Raw genomic sequence first — 17,951 nt, 5'->3', positions numbered from 1 at the left:
CATTTCTAGAATACCTCGTGTACAAGTTTCATAGCTGTACACTGAGGGCGAAGGGTGGTATAATGAGAAGGACTGAATGTATTTCAAGGCGCCTTTTCGAATAGTTCGAGGATGGGTTTTGCGGCCTAAATAGGGTATTAGCATAACGATTCGCAATATGGTTGATTTCTGAGCTTACATCGATGAATTTCTCCAAGTCTTGATCTAAATTAGCCAGGTCATCCTTTCTTCGCTTGTTCTCGGCAATGAGCTTCTGCTTCCTCTTGAGGAGCTCTTGGCGTCGTTGTTCTAATATTTCTCGCTCTTCCCGCTCGTGTTCGATACGTGCAAACATGCGCTCGTCGTCGTCTGCATCTGCATACTCTGGGCGTAGAGTTAGGAACTCTTCGACGGGAATAAGAGGCAGTTGCTGGTATTTGTGACTGGAGAGTTTTAAAGTTAGTCATTCGGCATTTCTCTGAGGGCCAACCAAAGTAGCGCATACTCATATGATTCACAGCCCGTAATCTCGCCCTGAAGATGTCGCTGCTCGTAATATAGATTTTGCAGCTGAAGATGCAGGCGATCGACCTCTTGACGGGCCTCAGCAGTCTGAGCCTTGGTGTCACGCGCTGACAGACAGGCGTTCCTGTGCAGGCCGCGCAGATGCGAAATGTTGGTGAAGAGTTGCTTCTGCTGTTTGGCGATCTCTGCCTGGATGTCGGCGGTGGCTCGGCCGTCGCTGGCCTGGTCGGCAAGCTGAAGCAACGCGTGGGCCTGATCGCGGGCTTGGTCTGAAATTTGGAGGACAGCGGCGAGCGAGGGCTCCGTGATGATCTTTTCGACAGCCATGGCTGTTATGGAGGGCAATCAATTGGCAGATTTCTTGGCTGAGATATTATTTGCGGTATGATACTTGGTCGTGGATTGATTGGCGTGATGTCTGGTCGCGGATGATGATGTTAATGATGAAGGGACGAATGAATGATGGACGACCAACTACGGCAAGGCTGGAGCTGATAAAGTGGAGATCGGTACCTGCTACGGGCAGGTTTTAGCGCAAGGCTGTCAATGGGTTAGCACTGCTGTCAGGCACGTTTTAGCCTTTAGCCGCCTACGCCCTGTTCTGCACCTATTTCTCCGGAACACGCAGTCCCGAGGCATCGCCAGTTATGCACTCCATACTGAACTACGAGCAGCGAACAGGATTGCCATCCCAGCACAAAGTAATGCAGGCGTGTCGGGCGCCGGAAAGGCGGGAAATTAACCGACTTGCCTGCCTGTACAAGTAAGGAGAGTGTGGAGGCGCAAAGGCCATGATCTTGTCCCGGGGCACTATATGAGCTGCCAGGTTCAGAATGCCTGTCTCGTCCTTCTTATATCCTGGTGCTTATTATTGTTCCAAACGTGAACATGCGGTCTTTACGCGCAGCTTCAACTTGGGCTATGTACTGCCAATCACGCACAGATACGAAATACAAAAGATCCAAGATGGATTTACGCGGATGATCTTTGCCAACCAGCCAATAAGGCGGCGCCATCTCGCATTCCCACCTTGGCGCGGTATTTTTGTCCGCGGCATGTGAGCGTTCCCCCAGAGTCATGGGATGCTGGTGGTGGCAGGGCAATACCTTTTAGTCAAACCGTAAGCCGAGTAAAATTATACTTGAGTGCGGAGTACAGCCGGGTATGAACAAGAGTCTGTTCCATGTGAAATACAGGCTAGGTAGGCGGGAAATAGGCCCCTACAAAACCATTGGTTAGCAGCGGAGGTTATTCGGACAGCCCGTTACTAAGGCCGATTGAGTTTTATTTCTATTTTTTCTTACATCATTATATAGCGGCACCCTGATAGCACGGGGTGCTTTGTCTCACTCTATCCCGCCACCTCTTTTTTCTTTCATCGAAACGCCAACTGCAAGCCAAGGACCAAAGGAATTAGACAAAAAACCTCGGCCGTACAACGTTGAGGACAGGAAATTTTCTTTTCCCTCTGGTCTGCATATCCACGCATATCTCCGCAGCCCTGCAGCCAATCGCGCGCCGTCCTGCCGGCCCTCAATCCCCTAAATAGGCTGCTGTTGCTGCTTGACCCGCATCGAGACGAACCGAACCATCAACCAATTCAGCTTTTGGAGCCAATCAGTGCTAAACGTTGGGGAAGAATCGCCAATTAACCGCATCGTCCCGCTCCATCCGATCAACAAATCGAGGGGTCTAGTAGTTCCAGCCACTCCACTACGAGATCTCGCTTTTTTGTTTCTTTGTTTCTTTTTTTTTTCCTCCTTCGTCAGACGCATACCTGGGATCTTCGCCTCTTTGTTCGCTCGGGCCAATCATCCGCAGCAGTCAAGGCTCGTGCCACTACACAGCCCAGTTGACGGTCCAGCACAAATCCGAGACATGATAGTCTGACAGAAGTCTCAAACTCTCCCTCCCCTATACACTCAATCAAAATGGCGGGCGTCACCACTGCTCTGACGTCCGCGTGCGGCTTCAATCACGACGGCGACGACAAAGATTCGACTGGTGCAGCTGCTACCAGTGGTTCCGACTTGCGCCGCGAGGCTCAGCAACAGGCAAAGCGACGACGGCACTCTTTCTTTATCCCCCGACGAAAATCCATTGTCGGACACATCATGGAGGGCGAGGAGAATCTTCTGCTCAAGGTGGACTTGTTCTTGACCGAGTTGGAGCGGCGGCTGGATTTTGTCGAAAATTATGTAGATCTCAGCAAGGATTCGAGCATTTCCCGCGCATTTTCAACTCTTCAGACGGTCCGCACGAGATGCTCTCAGGCGTCCGAGGAAGTCATCGGTGCCGGCCGTCGCAGGCTCTACATTATGCTTGAAACACTCGAGACAAGGTACCAGGAGACGATGGCTGCGACCGAATCTTTGCACGAGAAGGCGGGCCTGGGAATTGAGTTGCTGGAAGGGATGCTCTCCGAGTTCGAAACGCGCGCTTACAAGTTGCGCGAGCAGGGCTTTGCCAGCGCCGCTACGGCTGCCGAGGCATTTATGGATGAGGGTCGCAGAGTAGCAAACGAGAGTATTGAGCGAGCAAAATCTGTTGTCGACGAAGGAATTGAGCGCGCTGTGCGGGCTGCGCTATCCCTCGAAGAGCACATTCAACAGGCCGTTCTGCTGGCACGGGATCGCGGATTGCTACTATACGACGAGCTTCCAACGCCTTGGCGAAACAACCCACACATCAAGAGAGGCTATCGCTTCCGCGAGACCAAGATTGAATGTGTCCAGTCCGTTTTCAACATGTCCAACGAGTTCATCAACATTTGGTCTCATGCCCTGGGCCTGATTCTGGTGCTCGCCGTGGCTTTTTACTTTTACCCTAGCAGTGCCAACTTCTACCTTAGCACCAAGACGGATGTTGTTGTTGCCGCCATCTTCTTCATGATGGCCTGCTTGACGCTGGTATGCTCCACCATCTGGCACACGATGAGTGCTGTGGCAGATGTCAAGGCTGTCTCCATGTTTGCTTGCGTGGATTACACCGGCATCTCATTGCTCATTGCCGCTTCCATCATGACCACCGAATACACTGCTTTCTACTGCGACCCGGTCAGCCGATGGGTGTACATGGGCCTCACTGCTATCCTGGGCATTGGAGGGGTGATCCTGCCGTGGCACCCCAAATTCAACGGCACCGATATGGCCTGGGCCCGTGTCGGATTCTTCGTCGGCCTTGCGTTGACGGGATTCATGCCGATTCTGCAGCTTTACTTTTCCCATGGACCCGACTTCGTCTACAACTTTTACTCTCCCATCTCCAAGTCCCTTTTGGTCTATTTCAGCGGCGCCGTCGTGTATGCTAGCAAGGTCCCTGAGCGCTGGTTCCCCGGCATGTTCGACTACATTGGAGGCAGCCACAACTTGTGGCACGCCGCTGTTTTGGGAGGCATCATCTTCCACTATACCGCCATGCAGCAGTTTTTCTCCAATGCCTTCCACCGAGCCGAAGCCGGCTGCCCTGCTTATTAGACGAGGCCCTCACGGTCATTGGTATGCAACAAAGAAACATCACCGTGCAAGCACGTTTTATTGAATTTACGTTTCAAAACAAAAGTTTTCGCCCTGACGCATGTTTAAACATATACGACTTTGGATTTGAACTTTTGCGTGTATTTTTAGCTCATTTCACTGTTAAAATTGCGGAGCGCATAAACACGGAAACGACTATGAACAACGAAAGACGAGATAAGACGAAAAGTTACGTTACGTTACGTACATGTACAAGCGGGCTCAGTGCCTATAAAGAGAGAGACATTTCTGTATGGATTACGATTCGATTCTGTTGAGTTCTTGTTTATACTCTTTTTTTTTTTTCCTTCCTTTTTCTCTAGCATGGGTACAGACTGGCGTTTTTAATTGGGGCAACGTAATGCAGATGCCCTGCGGCGATTTACGTGGCATTCTGATTTTGGCTTTTATATATGGCTTCTTGCTTTTTTTTTTGGCTATAATAACTCTTTAGAATAGCATATATCTATTAATCAATTGACAAACACGATCAAACAAAAGAATTAGCATCCTTGGAGTGTTTTCTATCAAAATGAGACTTCGCTGAGCCGTACCCCTTTCAATCAGAACCCATGTGAGAAGCAGCCTGGAAAGGGAGAGTAGACATGCACCAGGTACGAAGTTTTACTTGTAAATGATCATTATATTGTTCTTTGTCCGTTTCATCATGTGAGTCGTAATGTTATTCCCAGTGTGCGAACCCTGCAGCATGATCCCTTGCTGTGCCCCAATCTTAGATAATAAGTACCATCCCATCTCTTTAAATGTCCACTATATTGAACATTGATTTCGTTCTCTTCGTAGTTACTAGTTCACTTACCAGTGCCTTTAAATTCAAAAACAAATACAAGTACAAACCCGACATTTCTCAAAAATAAAATCCGCGATGCTAGAAAGAATTGCTCCTTTAGAGAGAGGCAGGGCTTCCAAGGAGATGCCTAATGCCAAGACTGATGTCGGGCCGGAGAGCCGTGCCACTAACTTGATTCATCTGGGTCGGATCGTCATTAGAAACGCATCAACCATGCTATCACGTAGTGCGTTTCCCTTAAAAAGCATGCAGGAAATCCCCTTTACTGTTTATTGCAGTCCTCTTTGGGAGAGTAACAAGGATTTCATCAGCTTCACATGGCATGCGTGGCGATCTCTTCATAAACGTTGTCTGGTATCTTCTTAATGATGCTGATCGTGATGCTCTTGACGAGGTCGGCATTTAGCTGTGGAAATGATCGTAGAAGCTTGTTTGGGCTGGTAACAGACATTAGAAACTGAAAATACCAAAATTCAAAGAAAAGGGGGCCAAGTACCTTTGAGATTGAAGGATCTGCGACCGCATAATAGTAAGTTGCGCTACAATGCACACAATATTGAGATGCGGGCCGTATGCAAAGAGAAAATCCCAAAGTCGCAGCACTTCAGGTAGAGGCGGCGTACATGCGCAGAGTGTCAGTACAGAGGGGAAGGCATAGATTTCGGCCGAGAGCCCCTTTGTGGTGAGATACATGCTAAGCTTAGGATCGACAATGGCCAAGACTTTGTCTACCAAGGCAAGCCCGCGATGTACGCCATCCATGGCACCGCGGATATAGCCAGGGCACTCACGAGTCAACAGAGAGTGGAAAGCGACAAACGCCTCGGCTTCGCTTCGCGCGGCGTACAGAAAAGGGGCAGCCAAAACATTCATGCCTTGAACATAGACGCCTGGCTCGAGTACTGCACCGGATCCTACTCGAAAATGAAAATATTAGCAATAAAGCAAATAGGATATGGCTGGATCTTTCGTGCCAAAACGTACTCGCTTGGGATTGGCCGGAGTGGCTGCCTCCAACGCCATCTCGCGGAGGTATAGACGAATGACTACTGCCAGGACGGCTGCTCTGACGTTCATCCTCTTTTGAATCGTGAAGCCGCCATGCAATAGCATTCAGCAATCGAATTAAGCTTGCCTCGCTAACACGACGTCGGAAGAGGGGGTCGGTTGTAAGCGTTCGAAAGGTATCGTTGCGAATCTTGGCGTATGCCGGAGAAGCACCGCGATGTATTAGGGCCAGGTATTCGTCTGTAGACATGATTGGGGCGTCCAGCAGGACGAGCCATACGTATATCCTCAATGGAGACTAAATTGATTGCGAAATCAGCAAAAATGTAATCGCGAGCCAGTGACATTCGACGTCTAGCTTTGGAAGCAGGCAGCCATAAACAACGGTATTGCGCACCATTCCATCTTCTGCGGCTTTGACGCCTTCATCAATGACTTTCCATCTGGCGCTTTCCAGAGCACCTATAAAATCGCCATCGTTTGGCCCATCGCGAATGATCTGCTGGAGAGATAAGTGGCCGTGGGAAAAGACAGGCTTCTTCACACCTGATCGGCGAGCGTTCGAGGCGGCAGTTGGTTGATACAACGGCGGTGGTGTGGCATCGCTATTGGCGCGACCTCGTGTCCGCGTTGTCGAGTTTGCGCCAGCATTTCGACTCGGAGATGGTGGCAGCTGCTGTTCTCGGCGTTGCTGTGCGATGAGTGACGCCTGCTGCTGGGCGGCGGCTCTGGCGCCCAATGCATGGGCAGACTGGAGTCGTCTCAAGGCGCGATGCGTCTGTGGCGATGGCGGGGGTTGTAGTTGGCCTTGTTGAATTGATGATAGCGCAGCAGGGGCCTCCTGTGCTGTGGGCGGAGGGCCAGACATGTTTTCGGGCTAAATTGACCCTTGTGGTGGTATTCAGAGAGAGTTAATGGTGATATTGAGGATGATGCTATGCATGTTTGGAGCACGCGTTTGGTTGGCGTGGGGGTAACCACGGCTACCACCAGTAAGAGCGTTTAGCATTTACCACCACCAGCGTCGCCGGCAGTAATACAGGCTGCGACGCATGGCGACTCGCGTATTCTGTCTGCGGGGTGCTTTGGCAGAGCTCGTGATGGATTTTCATTGGTATGGAGAGCTACGCACATCTAGGGAATTTTATGGTTATCTGGTGATCCGTCTAGCAGCTCAACATCTTGCTGCCATCCGCAGATCTACTGCTATGACGTCGAGTTGCCTCGTCTGGAGTGCGCATGTGGCATCTATCGATTACTATTACAGCGCCTTTACAGCAGGGCTTAGGCGCTGAGGAAGCTGCAGCTAGTGCTGTAAATGCAGCCGCTTCGGATCTTCGCGTGCCCCGATGAGCCGGGCCATCACTTCTCAATTCCTTCCATCCTCCAATTCTGCATGCTCACCAACCAGACTTGGTATCGTCCGCAGCTTGTCATCTTCGGTAGCAACGTTGGGCAAGGTTGCAAAGGACAACTGACGCTTTTTCCTGCTGATGGCTCAGCTCCCCCGCATCGTCGGACATCACATGGGCGAATGGTTGGAGCACGGTTCGAGACATGCTCGAGTTAGCATTACGAGAATCTATTTGGAGACACCCACGGGGAAACAGTGTGATACTGCGGGTAAAGATTGTTGCTGCTTCATCACAAAGAGCTAGCATGATTCAAAGGTAAAGAGAGATTGGGTTGAATATTGGCTTACATTAGCACTGCTTAATTTTAGTCTGCTCACCTGCTGTACGCCATACAGCGGCCAAGGCATACAACCTTGAATATCATGAGATTATGTCAGAGCAGGACAGCAATGCTCATGCCACGGAAATGTTACATTCAATCAAATTTTTGCCGTCCTTCTGCTTTTGCGCAAGCGGTGGCGCCCTGACTCGACTCTTCCGCCCGGTACCGTCTATACATGGAAATCAAAATCTAGATGATCCAGAGGCTCTAAAACCGAAACGGTCTAGATGCGATTGCGACATTCGAGCGTTTTGTGGGGAGATTGCGCCTTGGCCGTGGTCGCCCCCCTGGCCTTATTCGAAGATCCAATAATCTGCCCCAGCGGTGATGCGTCTCAACGGCGGATTTGGCGCTTGAGGACGTCCGTTTGATGGAGAACATGACGTTCGGGAAACAGAGCTTTGTTATCCAAGCCCCTTTTGGACTCTCGTCTATTCCCTCATATTTGTCAGAATTGTTTTTACCAGCAAGCTTGCCGACTGTCCGGTGCGGACCTTCGGCGCTCCATCTGACTAAATTTCTCGTTGGTATAAGTTGCCAGAGGCCGCATCCTTTGTCTCTGCTCAGATATTTTTAGATAGCCCTTCCAGCTCTTTGCCTCTTGTTTTGACTCGAATTACAGCCTGAATCATTTGTTTTGTCTCTTGATACAACCCTGATTTTCTATCAGTTTTAAACTTCTGATCCTTAGCCGCTGATCGCCCGCGACGTGAGCCAACCTACTAGACGAACCAACCAGAACTCTCTGCTTGGCTCACGAGACTTCAGACGCCATCTCCCCGCCCTGCACCCAGCATCTAGATCCTGGGTGTCTCGTTTATTCGAATAGTCTATACGCTTTCTCTTTACAGCTTGAAAGTCCCTTGTCGTGACTGTCTCAGCTGAAGGTCTAGAGCTGCAGCCTACGTGTTAGTTCCGCCGTCGACATCATTTCGAGCCGGGCCATCGCCGTCATAGTCAGCTTAGGGTGGAAAAAGGCGAGGGCCCGAATATCTTGATCAAGAAGAGGATAGAGATGATATAATAAGGGCCTTGAAGTCTAACCATTGTTATCTCCTCTCCGCAATCCCCTTCATCCTCTACTCTCCTCTTCATTTCCCGCCCATCGGGGCATCTTCCTTCACTCTCGCCACTTCATCAAAATCAACCCTAAACGATGAGTGGAACAGCAGCCAAGGTTGAGCGCACGCTCGCCAAAGTCCTGGGCATCAAGCTCGCGGAAGATGACGATGAGCCAGTTACTAGAGGCGAATCCGTTCTCTCTATGCAAACAAGCGATAGTTTCATCGAAGGACCACCTACTACAGCAGAATGGTTAAATGATCAGCTGCCTACACGGGCTGAAACTGTGGGTTATATCAGATCACTCTTTCCATTCATATCTTGGCTACCTTATTACAACTTGCAATGGCTCGCTGGTGATCTTGTTGCTGGCATCACCATCGGAGCCGTACTGGTCCCCCAGGGTATGGCTTATGCCTTGTTGGCGAACTTGCCTCCTCAGTTTGGTCTATACTCATCTTTCATGGGGCCCATCACATACTGGATCTTTGGTACATCCAAGGACATATCTATAGGCCCAGTGGCTGTCTTGTCTACAGTGGTGGGAACTGTGGTGGCAGATGTGAATGCGTCTGGTACCTGGCCCGCCAATGTGGTAGCTACAGCATTTGCGGTTATCGCTGGATGCATCGTTCTCGCTCTTGGTGTCTTTCGCCTGGGCTGGATAGTCGATCTCATCTCCATCACGTCATTATCTGCATTCATGACAGGATCTGCTATTACCATTGGCGCCAGTCAGCTGCCTTCTCTATTCGGTCTTACAGGCTTCTCCAGTAGAGATGCGGCGTACAGAGTTATCATCAATACGCTAAAGCATCTCCCCGAAACCAAACTAGACGCTGCAATTGGCCTCACAGCTCTGTTTCTCCTCTACCTCATCCGTTATACATTAACTCGAGCTGCAGAGAGGTGGCCAGCAAATAAGCGCATCATCTTTTTCCTCAATACGATGCGAACTGTATTCGTCATTCTTCTCTATACTATGATAAGCTGGTTGATCAACAGACATCGGAAAGATCATCCGGCAATCCGTGTTCTTGGAGTCGTCCCCAAGGGTAAGTCTCGAAATTATACAAGTGTAGCTACATTATCTAACTTCATGTATTGTTTAGGTTTCAAGAACGCCGGTGTCCCAGAAATAGACTCGAATCTTGTATCAAAGTTTGCTTCTCACCTTCCAGCGGGTGTCATCGTGATGCTTGTTGAGCATATTGCCATTTCCAAGTCGTTTGGTAGGGTGAATAATTATACCATCGATCCGTCTCAAGAAATGGTTGCCATTGGTATGACCAATATACTGGGTTCATTTCTTGGCGCTTATCCTTCGACCGGATCTTTCAGTCGAACGGCTATCAAATCGAAAGCTGGTGTGAGGACTCCTGCTGCAGGACTCATTACTGGACTGGTGGTTCTTTTGGCTACCTATCTCCTGACGGCTGTCTTCTTTTACATCCCCAATGCGGTCCTAGCTGCAGTTATTATTCACGCAGTTGGCGATTTGATAACTCCTCCAAACACCCTTTATCAGTTTTGGAGGGTCTCTCCTATTGAGGTCTTCATTTTCCTTATCGGAGTGTTCATCAGCGTTTTTGCCCAAATCGAGGATGGTCTGTATGCAACCGTATGCATCTCCGCCGCTGTTCTCATTTATCGCATCTTGAAGGCACGTGGACGATTTCTTGGCAAGGTCAAGGTCCACTCGGTTATTGGAGATCATGTCATTGGAGACCATCATAAACAGCTTGTTGGAGAGTATGGCACATTTGAAGAAAGACAACAAAATGCAGCAAGAAATATTTTCCTGCCGCTTGATCACGGCGATGGTTCGAACCCGGAGGTGGAGTTGGAGAACCCATACCCAGGTATCTTCATTTACCGTTTCTCCGAGGGCTTCAACTATCCAAGCGCCAACCATGCCTTGGAGTACCTGACTAGCTTTATCTATGCGCGAACTCGTCGAACTAGTCCAGAGATCTTTGAACGCAAGGGTGACAGGCCTTGGAATAACGCAGGTCAACGGAAATCTGGAAAGTCAAAAGCAGACCCTGACCTCACCCAGAAGCCTACCCTAAAGGCTATCATTCTGGATTTCAGTTCCGTCAACAATGTCGACATTACTTCTGTCCAGCGCTTGATTGATGTTCGAAATGTACTTGATACGTATGCGGCCCCTGATGTTGTAGATTGGCACATCGCATGCATTAACAACCGATGGACTAAACGAGCACTTGTTGCTGGTGGATTTGGTACTCCTACAAAGCCTCGAGACGGCGTTCCGCACCGATGGAAATCGATTTTCAGCGTCGCGGAGATTGGTGGAAAAGACTCTGCTGCGGCAGTTGCTGAAGAGAATGCTATCAATCGAGAATTATCAATGATCTCTCATAGAGTAGAGGACGAAGAAATGGCAAAGGCCAAAGCCATAGTCGAAGAGGAGGAGCAAACAGACGAACAGGAGCAGGAGCAAGCATCAACACCTAGCGACCTTGTAGAGAAGCTAGGAGGATCCCCCAAGCCTACATTCAAACGAAAGGGAGCCATTATCAGCGGTTTTGACAAACCCTTATTCCACGTGGACCTGACAAGTGCTGTGTTGAGCGCTATAGCCAACGTGGAGGCGAGATTGGAGTCGATGAACAGTACGTGAATAACAACAAGCATAGCGAGGACTGCGTTTAATGATGCATCGGACACGGCGTAACTTTGGGCTTTGATTGGTGTAGACCACCAATTGTTGGATGAACTGCAATGGAGGGATGATAATATCCCTGACTGCAGCTGCATATATATCATATTGCATATACAGCATACGTTTAGGAATAGCGAGTTTTAGAATTGACTTATTGCGTGCACCGCATTTGTACGAATAAATTGACCATCAAGTTTCTTGCTTTTAATTCAAGATATACAATATCCAATGTGTTGGAGCCTTTAATTTTCTGTAGATGTGCCTGTGTCGGCTTCTGTTGTTGGCGATGGCTTACATCAAAAAGTCGCCACAAGTCACCTGATTTCGTGTCAAGAAATCCGCGTGAATCTAAATCAATTATTCTAGCATTTTCAACTCATCGCGTTACCCTCGATACTGTTAATTCCTGGACCATTCTCTCATTTTCTTTAGAACGGATTTCATTTGTTGCACAAGTTGTATTTCTGCGTTTCCACTGGTTGCCACCTAATTCAATCCTTCTTTCTAAACCTGAGGTCGATACACCGCTGTCGTTCACTCACTATGCCAATCGGCATTCAACGTCTCAATGCAAAGAAATCACAGCCTAACCCGCACATTGTCTTCATCAAGCCTCTAAAAGGACCAGATGAACAAATTGCCCAAGATTTTCTAGAGAGAATTGCGGCGCAATGCCGTAAGTTTTTATTTCTATAGGCCGCTACTCTATTCATACTGACTCATTAAAAAAGTCCCAGTGATGCGCAAACACCACATTCACGTCATGTCACTGGAGGAATTCCCTCCCAACAAAGAATTTGTAGGCCGTAATTTCAATGCCGGAGAGGTGATTCAGCTTGTGCTCAAGTCTCCTGGCAGCGGCCGATGGCTTCCGTTCAACTATGTCCAGATGGTGATGATGCATGAGCTGGCTCACTGCGCGCAAATGAATCACTCCAGAGCCTTTTGGGCAGTAAGAAACCAGTATGCCGCACAAATGCAAACTTTGTGGACGGAGGGATACAAAGGCGATGGACTCTGGGGCAGAGGAGCCAAGTTGGCCACTGGAGAGTGGGAAAGGAACGCTGTTTTGGCGGATGAAGTGCTGCCAGAGCATCTCTGCGGAGGCACATATCGATCACGGGGGAGAAAACGAAAGGCAAAGCCGGTCTTGACGTACCAGGAGAGAAAAGAGAAAAGAATCCTCAAGAAGTTTGGCAAGAATGGAATCGCACTAGGGGCAGACGAAGAGGAAAAAGTGAAGCTCGAGAAGGGCAAACGCGTCCAAGCGAAACCTAGAGTGGCCGGTAGCTTGCGAGGACGAGAGCTTCGTGCGGCTGCGGCATTGGCCAGATTCGAGCAAAGCAAAGACGACTCTGCGAAGAAGGAAGAGGAGGATGACGAAGAAGGTTTGAGTGACTACGAAGACGGAGACCTGACGGATTCTAAAGCCGCGGTGGATCTGGATGGTACGAGGATGACGGATAAGGATGGTGGCGATATGGTTAAGGTGTGCGAAGATGAAGATCCGAATGATGCTGATGCGAAGAACGAACTCGATGAATTACACGGATTATTTGGCAGACGGAAAATTAAACAGGAAGCAGGCACAGAACGATTGGATCTGTATTCGTCAAGAAGTCTGGGTTCAGAAAGGGTAGTGAAGCTGGAAGAGGAGGAAAGAGAGCCGATAATCAAACCAGAGGTCTCGGCAGATGACGGCGGTTCATCGAGACTCTTGTCGTCTATACCACAGGCCAAACCAACACAAAGCAAAACCATAGTCAAACCAGAGCCAAAATCTAATTCCAGGAACCGCCAGTCACTCCTCAAAACGACATCAACTCCCACAGCCACCGCCATTCCGCAGGAAAGCTCAGGTAGCACCACGTCAGCATCAACCGACTGTTCAATGTGCTCCTTTGCAAACCCCCCTTCGGCCGTCACATGCGCCATGTGCGCAAACGTCCTCGACCCAAAACATACGAGCGGCTCGTGGCAGTGCGAGGGCGCGTCATGTGCAACCACGACGTACAGAAATGCGAGGGACTGCGGCGTGTGCGGTTTGTGTGGGCAGAGACGGGGATGAAATAGGGCTTCTTTTCCTATTCATGATGTCAATTTCATGTTTTCGGGAAGAGGTGCTTGTGTTACTATGATCAAGCTCTGAGGCATGATGAGGCTGTTCAACAGGAAGTTTTGTCGATCATTGTGAGGCTTTGGTTTTAGGATGAAAATGACCTGTGGTATTTGTTACACGATTATGTCGTACATTTTACATTTTGCGTTTGTTTACATTTGGTATAGATGTACATATCATTCCCAAGAAGGTGTTATATCAGGCGATCAGGGGCTAGTGGCAAATTGCTGTTCTGTAACATATCATATCAATTAACGGCTGCATAGGTTTAAGGAAAACGAGGAGATTTTGCCACATCGTCGTCACAGGGCATCAGAGCGAACCAATTTATAGGGCTTGTTTATTGTTCCTTTCACCCTGACGAAATCCTCTCGATCCGATCGGAGCCTGGGAAAGAAGACATCATTGCAATCCAGGTGTCGTATGTACCTGAAGTCTTCGTCTCTTGTACCGTTGGTTCCGATGGAGTCACTCCGCTGGGCTCAACTCCATTTCTACGATTCTATTTTCAGGCTCACCCTATCTATAAAGCTCTAATGTGAAACAAGCTAGATATGTAAGCCGGCTATACGAGGCCATTCAAGGTACGTTTAACGGACGCCGAGTTGCCTTACAATTGTCATCAGTTATCCAAGCAAGGCTATGTGCCTGGGCTTCAAGTCAGCATTATGCCAAAGGTTAAAGAGGCAACTCATTCCTTTCCCCGCAGAATGGCTTTTGACAAGTCTCTGGCTAACAACTACTAGTGTACCCTTGGGCCAATATTTCATAGGCAGATATAATCTTGCATGACGAGAGACCCGGCCGGCCCAGCTTTTAGTCCCAGCTCATGCAATATAGGCTTTCCGGAGGGATGCAATTACTCTTTAACAGTGCGAGACGAAGCCCGAGAAACTGAAACATTTCGGCAGCAGAGGATGGCGCCACCATCAGCTTATTCTATTTTCAGAGATGAAATCAATGAATTTGGTGCGTTGCACGCGGCACAAGATGCCACGTCCTCAGCGGCAGAGGCAGGAGGGGTTGCAGCGACTGAAACCGCATGAGTTCGGTCTGAGTATAATGTAATGACAAGGCAAAGCTTCTGGACTCGGCCGGGCTTGGCTCGCTGACTCGAACGGCTCATGGTTCGACAGAGTTCCTTACTGTAGCACTCGGACAGACGCAAGCATGTGTATATCAGGAGAGAGTCCATCGCATACTCTCGGATCATGCCACGCTGACGCTGTATTATATTAGTCGTCTATCACATGCGTGGAAGCTATCAAGCAACGACTTATGAAAAGAGAGTTGTCGCGTTGTGCACTCAGTTGTGCTGCCATTTATGTAGTCTGTACTGGGCGAGGCCAGTCTCTGGGAGTTTCCATGTATTGCAGGCAGGCTTATTGTGTGACTTGCAGTTTGATTGACAAACTCCACCAGCCTGCGTGATGGGCGCGGGGAGAAAAAAGAGGCTGGATATCTCATACTGTGTTGCCTGCGTCCCCTAAAGAAGACTATGTGGAAAATCAAAATAGTGCGGGAATGTAGTACAAGAGATCAACTCAAAGACTGCTTCATCTTGCAGAAGGCGAGGGGTCCAATCTGGTGATGCCGGAGCAGAGGTTCTAGACTCCGTAAGTCCGCTTGATGAAGGAAATCAGCCAAGATTCGAAACCACTGCCGGATGCGGTAGTGCCGCATTATGCGTTGCATTGCATTGCGGATTGATAGCGCAGAATTTTCTTCTACTTGCTCTTCTCCTTGTTGCATCCAATAACTAGGTCGCATTTCGTTTACATCATGGATGCACAAAGAGGATTGTGTCTTGTTTCTTGTTAATATGTACTCCAAGCAAGTTGGCGATAGCAGGCGCTTAGAGGGTGGGTAACTTGCGATGTGCTCTAGTGCTTCCCTGATACAGTCTAGCAGCCCTGCTAAGCACACCACATTATTGCAGGCTGCAGCAGGCCCGGAGTTGATACGGAGTAACTATCGCTGTGATCGTTGTCATTTATATGGAACTAGGTAGGTACTTCTTGGTGCTAGCTATTAGGACGACATTAGCTGCGCGGGCTAGTTGTTGCGGGTATTACTCCGTACTGTCTGTCCTTATTATTAGGCTATTGAGCACCGAAACAGCAACGAACAGAGCGAGAGTAAAGAGAGGGGTGCGACCAGCGTTCTGAGCGGGGCGTGTGCCTTCCCTGTCAAAGGCGTTACCCCGCAAAATGCTGGGTGGCATTTTGAGTGGCTCCTGCCCGCCGCTGCTTGCTGCACCGCCGGCGCTGCTGATTGGCAGCGGCCCGTGGCCGGCAGATTTTAGCTCAGAGCTTTCGCCCCAAACAGCCTGTGATTGGCGACTGGCCGAACGCCTTTCGCCTGGATTTTGGGAGACTGGAATTGCAAGTGCGAGCCAGCGAAAGGGGAGCAGCCAGGGAAAGGAAAGCTCGGATTGTCTGTGGGCGGCGATTGGGCGGAACACATTGGCCCCCGCGAACGGCCCCGTTGAGCTGGCGCTGGGGAGGCAGGGAACTGCGACTTGATTGATACTGCTGGAACCTGCTAGTACCACTCGTATTACTGGAATTGATTCGGTAATGGACTAGCAGGCGACGATTGATAAGTGGCGGCAGACCAGTAACAATCCAGCATCGAAGTCAATGGGTACTACTAGGTAGTAATGCCCTGCAGCCATGTGCTTGTAGTTCAAAGGTACCTTGCAAAATGGAGACGACACATCTTCAGTCGGCCTTTGGCTTCTCTCTTTGCAGGCTGCTGCTATCATCGAGTCTGGGACAAGCCGCAGCACGCGCGCACATACTCACACACGCCGTCTGTGCAACCACAAAAAGACACCAGTCGGTGAAGACGGGCACAGCATGCATGACGACGGCTTCGCTGGGTGTGCTGCGTTGGGCACACATACCTCATCATGCCTACACAATCTAGGTTGGATTGTCCAACCGCAAAAAGCCAAGCATCTGCTCTGGACGTAGGATGCGGCGTGCTGGCGCTAGACCAGCAGCTGGGCTGAACTACTGCCGGCCGTTATGTTTTAAGTTCGACCTCACCTTTTCCTCTTGCACGTGTAGGGGTCCCCCGCGTGTCCCTCTTCCGGATAAGCGCTGGGAGGACAAGAACAACGACAAGTCTTCAGCACATTCCTGCAGCTCCAAACGATGTACACGGCCATTAGCCTCCCCAGGGCAGCCAACAACAGAGCACGAACCAGCCCACACTAGCAGCACTAGATGACACTCGGACTAGCAGCACTAGATGACACTCGGACTAGCAGCACTTTGCTTGGACATAGAATCGTTTAGTCCATGCGTGGCCACCTTCATGCTGCGGGCGCGCGGCCATGCCGAGTTGAGAGGTCTGGCAGCTAGGGATGGGGAAATAGAAAAGAACCAGAGAATGCGAAGTGATGGAGCAAGGTAGAGGTTGCACAGGGGCCATCAATAGGTATGACAATGGGATCACGAACGAGTGCTGCTCGCATCGAGTGGGCGGTCGTGATGGGTGTACCGAGTACTCCGCACCTAGTAAGAGAAGAACGAAGCTTAGAGATCATCGCTACCTACTTCGCCACCTCTGGTACCATCGTCACATCCACGCCAACGAGAGGGGCTAGCGAGGAACGTTGCAAGGTAGCCAAATCTGCGAGTGGCAAGATTGAATGAGCACAGCTCGAAACAGGGCAGTCCCTGCAGCCAAAGCCAAGAACCAAAGAGAAATTGAGGCCGAGAAGCACGAGAAGAGGCAATTCTAGGGGTCCTAAGACAAGATAAGTCATCTCTCAAAGACCCACGCCGTCAGATCGAAGCCGCCGCCTGCCCCCCGCAGACTCCACCGATCTCAATTGAATTGCTGAATGGCCGACTGGCTGACTGCTTGACACCAAAGCGGCTCGACGTCACAAGGCAGGCTAATCGCCGGACGGCGGTTGGACGAGACGAAAGCCTGGAAGCTTCCCGCCTTTGGTTATCTTCCACGTCGACAATTCAGGGTTGCGTGCGCGTGCCCGGTAGCGATGCTGTCGGATAGCGTTGCTATTGATGGCAACCAAGGCTCTCCTACATCTCTTGGGCACTCATGCTGTATCTCTTGGCTGTACTAATGTCCCGGACCTAACGGAGCCACGTCCATGCCTGACGGGTATACGTAATAGTAGTAGGCACGACAAAGCACCCGAGACAAGAATGTCTTGGGAGAGCCTCCCTGCGTTTTGATGTTGGTCTTTATGATGCCACTAGCCGGTATCTAAGCAAGGGGCAGATAACATGGTAAGTAAGACAGACCCGACGGAGAGATTTGTCTTTCGCTCTTTCCCCAATCCATTCATCTGTGCATTTGCGATGTCGTCGCCCATCAAACAAAACATGGAGGAGGCTCCCCTTTTCGCTTAGCGTTTTTGCCAGCATCGTCTCACACTGCTACAATACGCCATACATGATGCTTCTGCCTATTCACAAGAGTCGAGCGTGAAAGTCTCGTGTTGTCTCGACGGAGTGCTCCGTGCTC

At 49.9% G+C, this 17,951-nt stretch overlaps 5 protein-coding genes across 5 annotated transcripts; 3 read left to right on the top strand and 2 right to left on the bottom strand.

Annotated features, from left to right (window-relative positions):
* Positions 1-83: 83 nt before the first annotated feature.
* On the bottom strand, positions 84-831 carry GGI43DRAFT_379055 (Fms-interacting protein-domain-containing protein; the record flags this gene model as incomplete). Its single annotated transcript, XM_083202777.1, has 3 exons — positions 84-125; positions 179-422; positions 485-831. 3 exons carry the CDS (start codon positions 829-831, stop codon positions 84-86), a joined length of 633 nt encoding a protein of 210 aa, XP_083066709.1.
* Positions 832-1,695: 864 nt separating this feature from the next.
* Positions 1,696-4,126, top strand: GGI43DRAFT_37974 (hemolysin-III related-domain-containing protein). The gene has a single exon (XM_083202885.1). It carries the CDS (start codon positions 2,436-2,438, stop codon positions 3,978-3,980), a length of 1,545 nt encoding a protein of 514 aa, XP_083066708.1. The 5' UTR covers positions 1,696-2,435; the 3' UTR covers positions 3,981-4,126.
* Positions 4,127-5,143: 1,017 nt separating this feature from the next.
* GGI43DRAFT_420144 (rab-GTPase-TBC domain-containing protein) lies at positions 5,144-6,706 on the bottom strand (the record flags this gene model as incomplete). Its single annotated transcript, XM_083207773.1, has 4 exons — positions 5,144-5,267; positions 5,327-5,744; positions 5,815-6,136; positions 6,236-6,706. 4 exons carry the CDS (start codon positions 6,704-6,706, stop codon positions 5,144-5,146), a joined length of 1,335 nt encoding a protein of 444 aa, XP_083066707.1.
* A 1,603-nt stretch (positions 6,707-8,309) lies between these two features.
* On the top strand, positions 8,310-11,553 carry GGI43DRAFT_37893 (sulfate transporter family-domain-containing protein). The gene is made up of 2 exons (XM_083202763.1): positions 8,310-9,692; positions 9,750-11,553. The coding sequence occupies exons 1-2, from the start codon at positions 8,732-8,734 to the stop codon at positions 11,282-11,284; spliced, it is 2,496 nt and encodes an 831-aa protein (XP_083066706.1). The 5' UTR covers positions 8,310-8,731; the 3' UTR covers positions 11,285-11,553.
* A 316-nt stretch (positions 11,554-11,869) lies between these two features.
* GGI43DRAFT_420142 (WLM domain-containing protein) lies at positions 11,870-13,394 on the top strand (the record flags this gene model as incomplete). The annotated part of the gene is made up of 2 exons (XM_083207772.1): positions 11,870-12,002; positions 12,058-13,394. The coding sequence occupies 2 exons, from the start codon at positions 11,870-11,872 to the stop codon at positions 13,392-13,394; spliced, it is 1,470 nt and encodes a 489-aa protein (XP_083066705.1).
* Between the last annotated feature and the right edge of the window lie 4,557 nt (positions 13,395-17,951).

This window comes from Trichoderma evansii (genome assembly GCF_050947405.1).
Source record: "Trichoderma evansii strain SZMC 28006 chromosome Unknown GGI43scaffold_1, whole genome shotgun sequence".
Lineage (NCBI taxonomy): Eukaryota > Fungi > Ascomycota > Sordariomycetes > Hypocreales > Hypocreaceae > Trichoderma > Trichoderma evansii.
The sequence above is the reverse complement of the archived record's forward strand: the minus strand, read 5'-3'. Positions and strand labels throughout refer to the sequence as shown.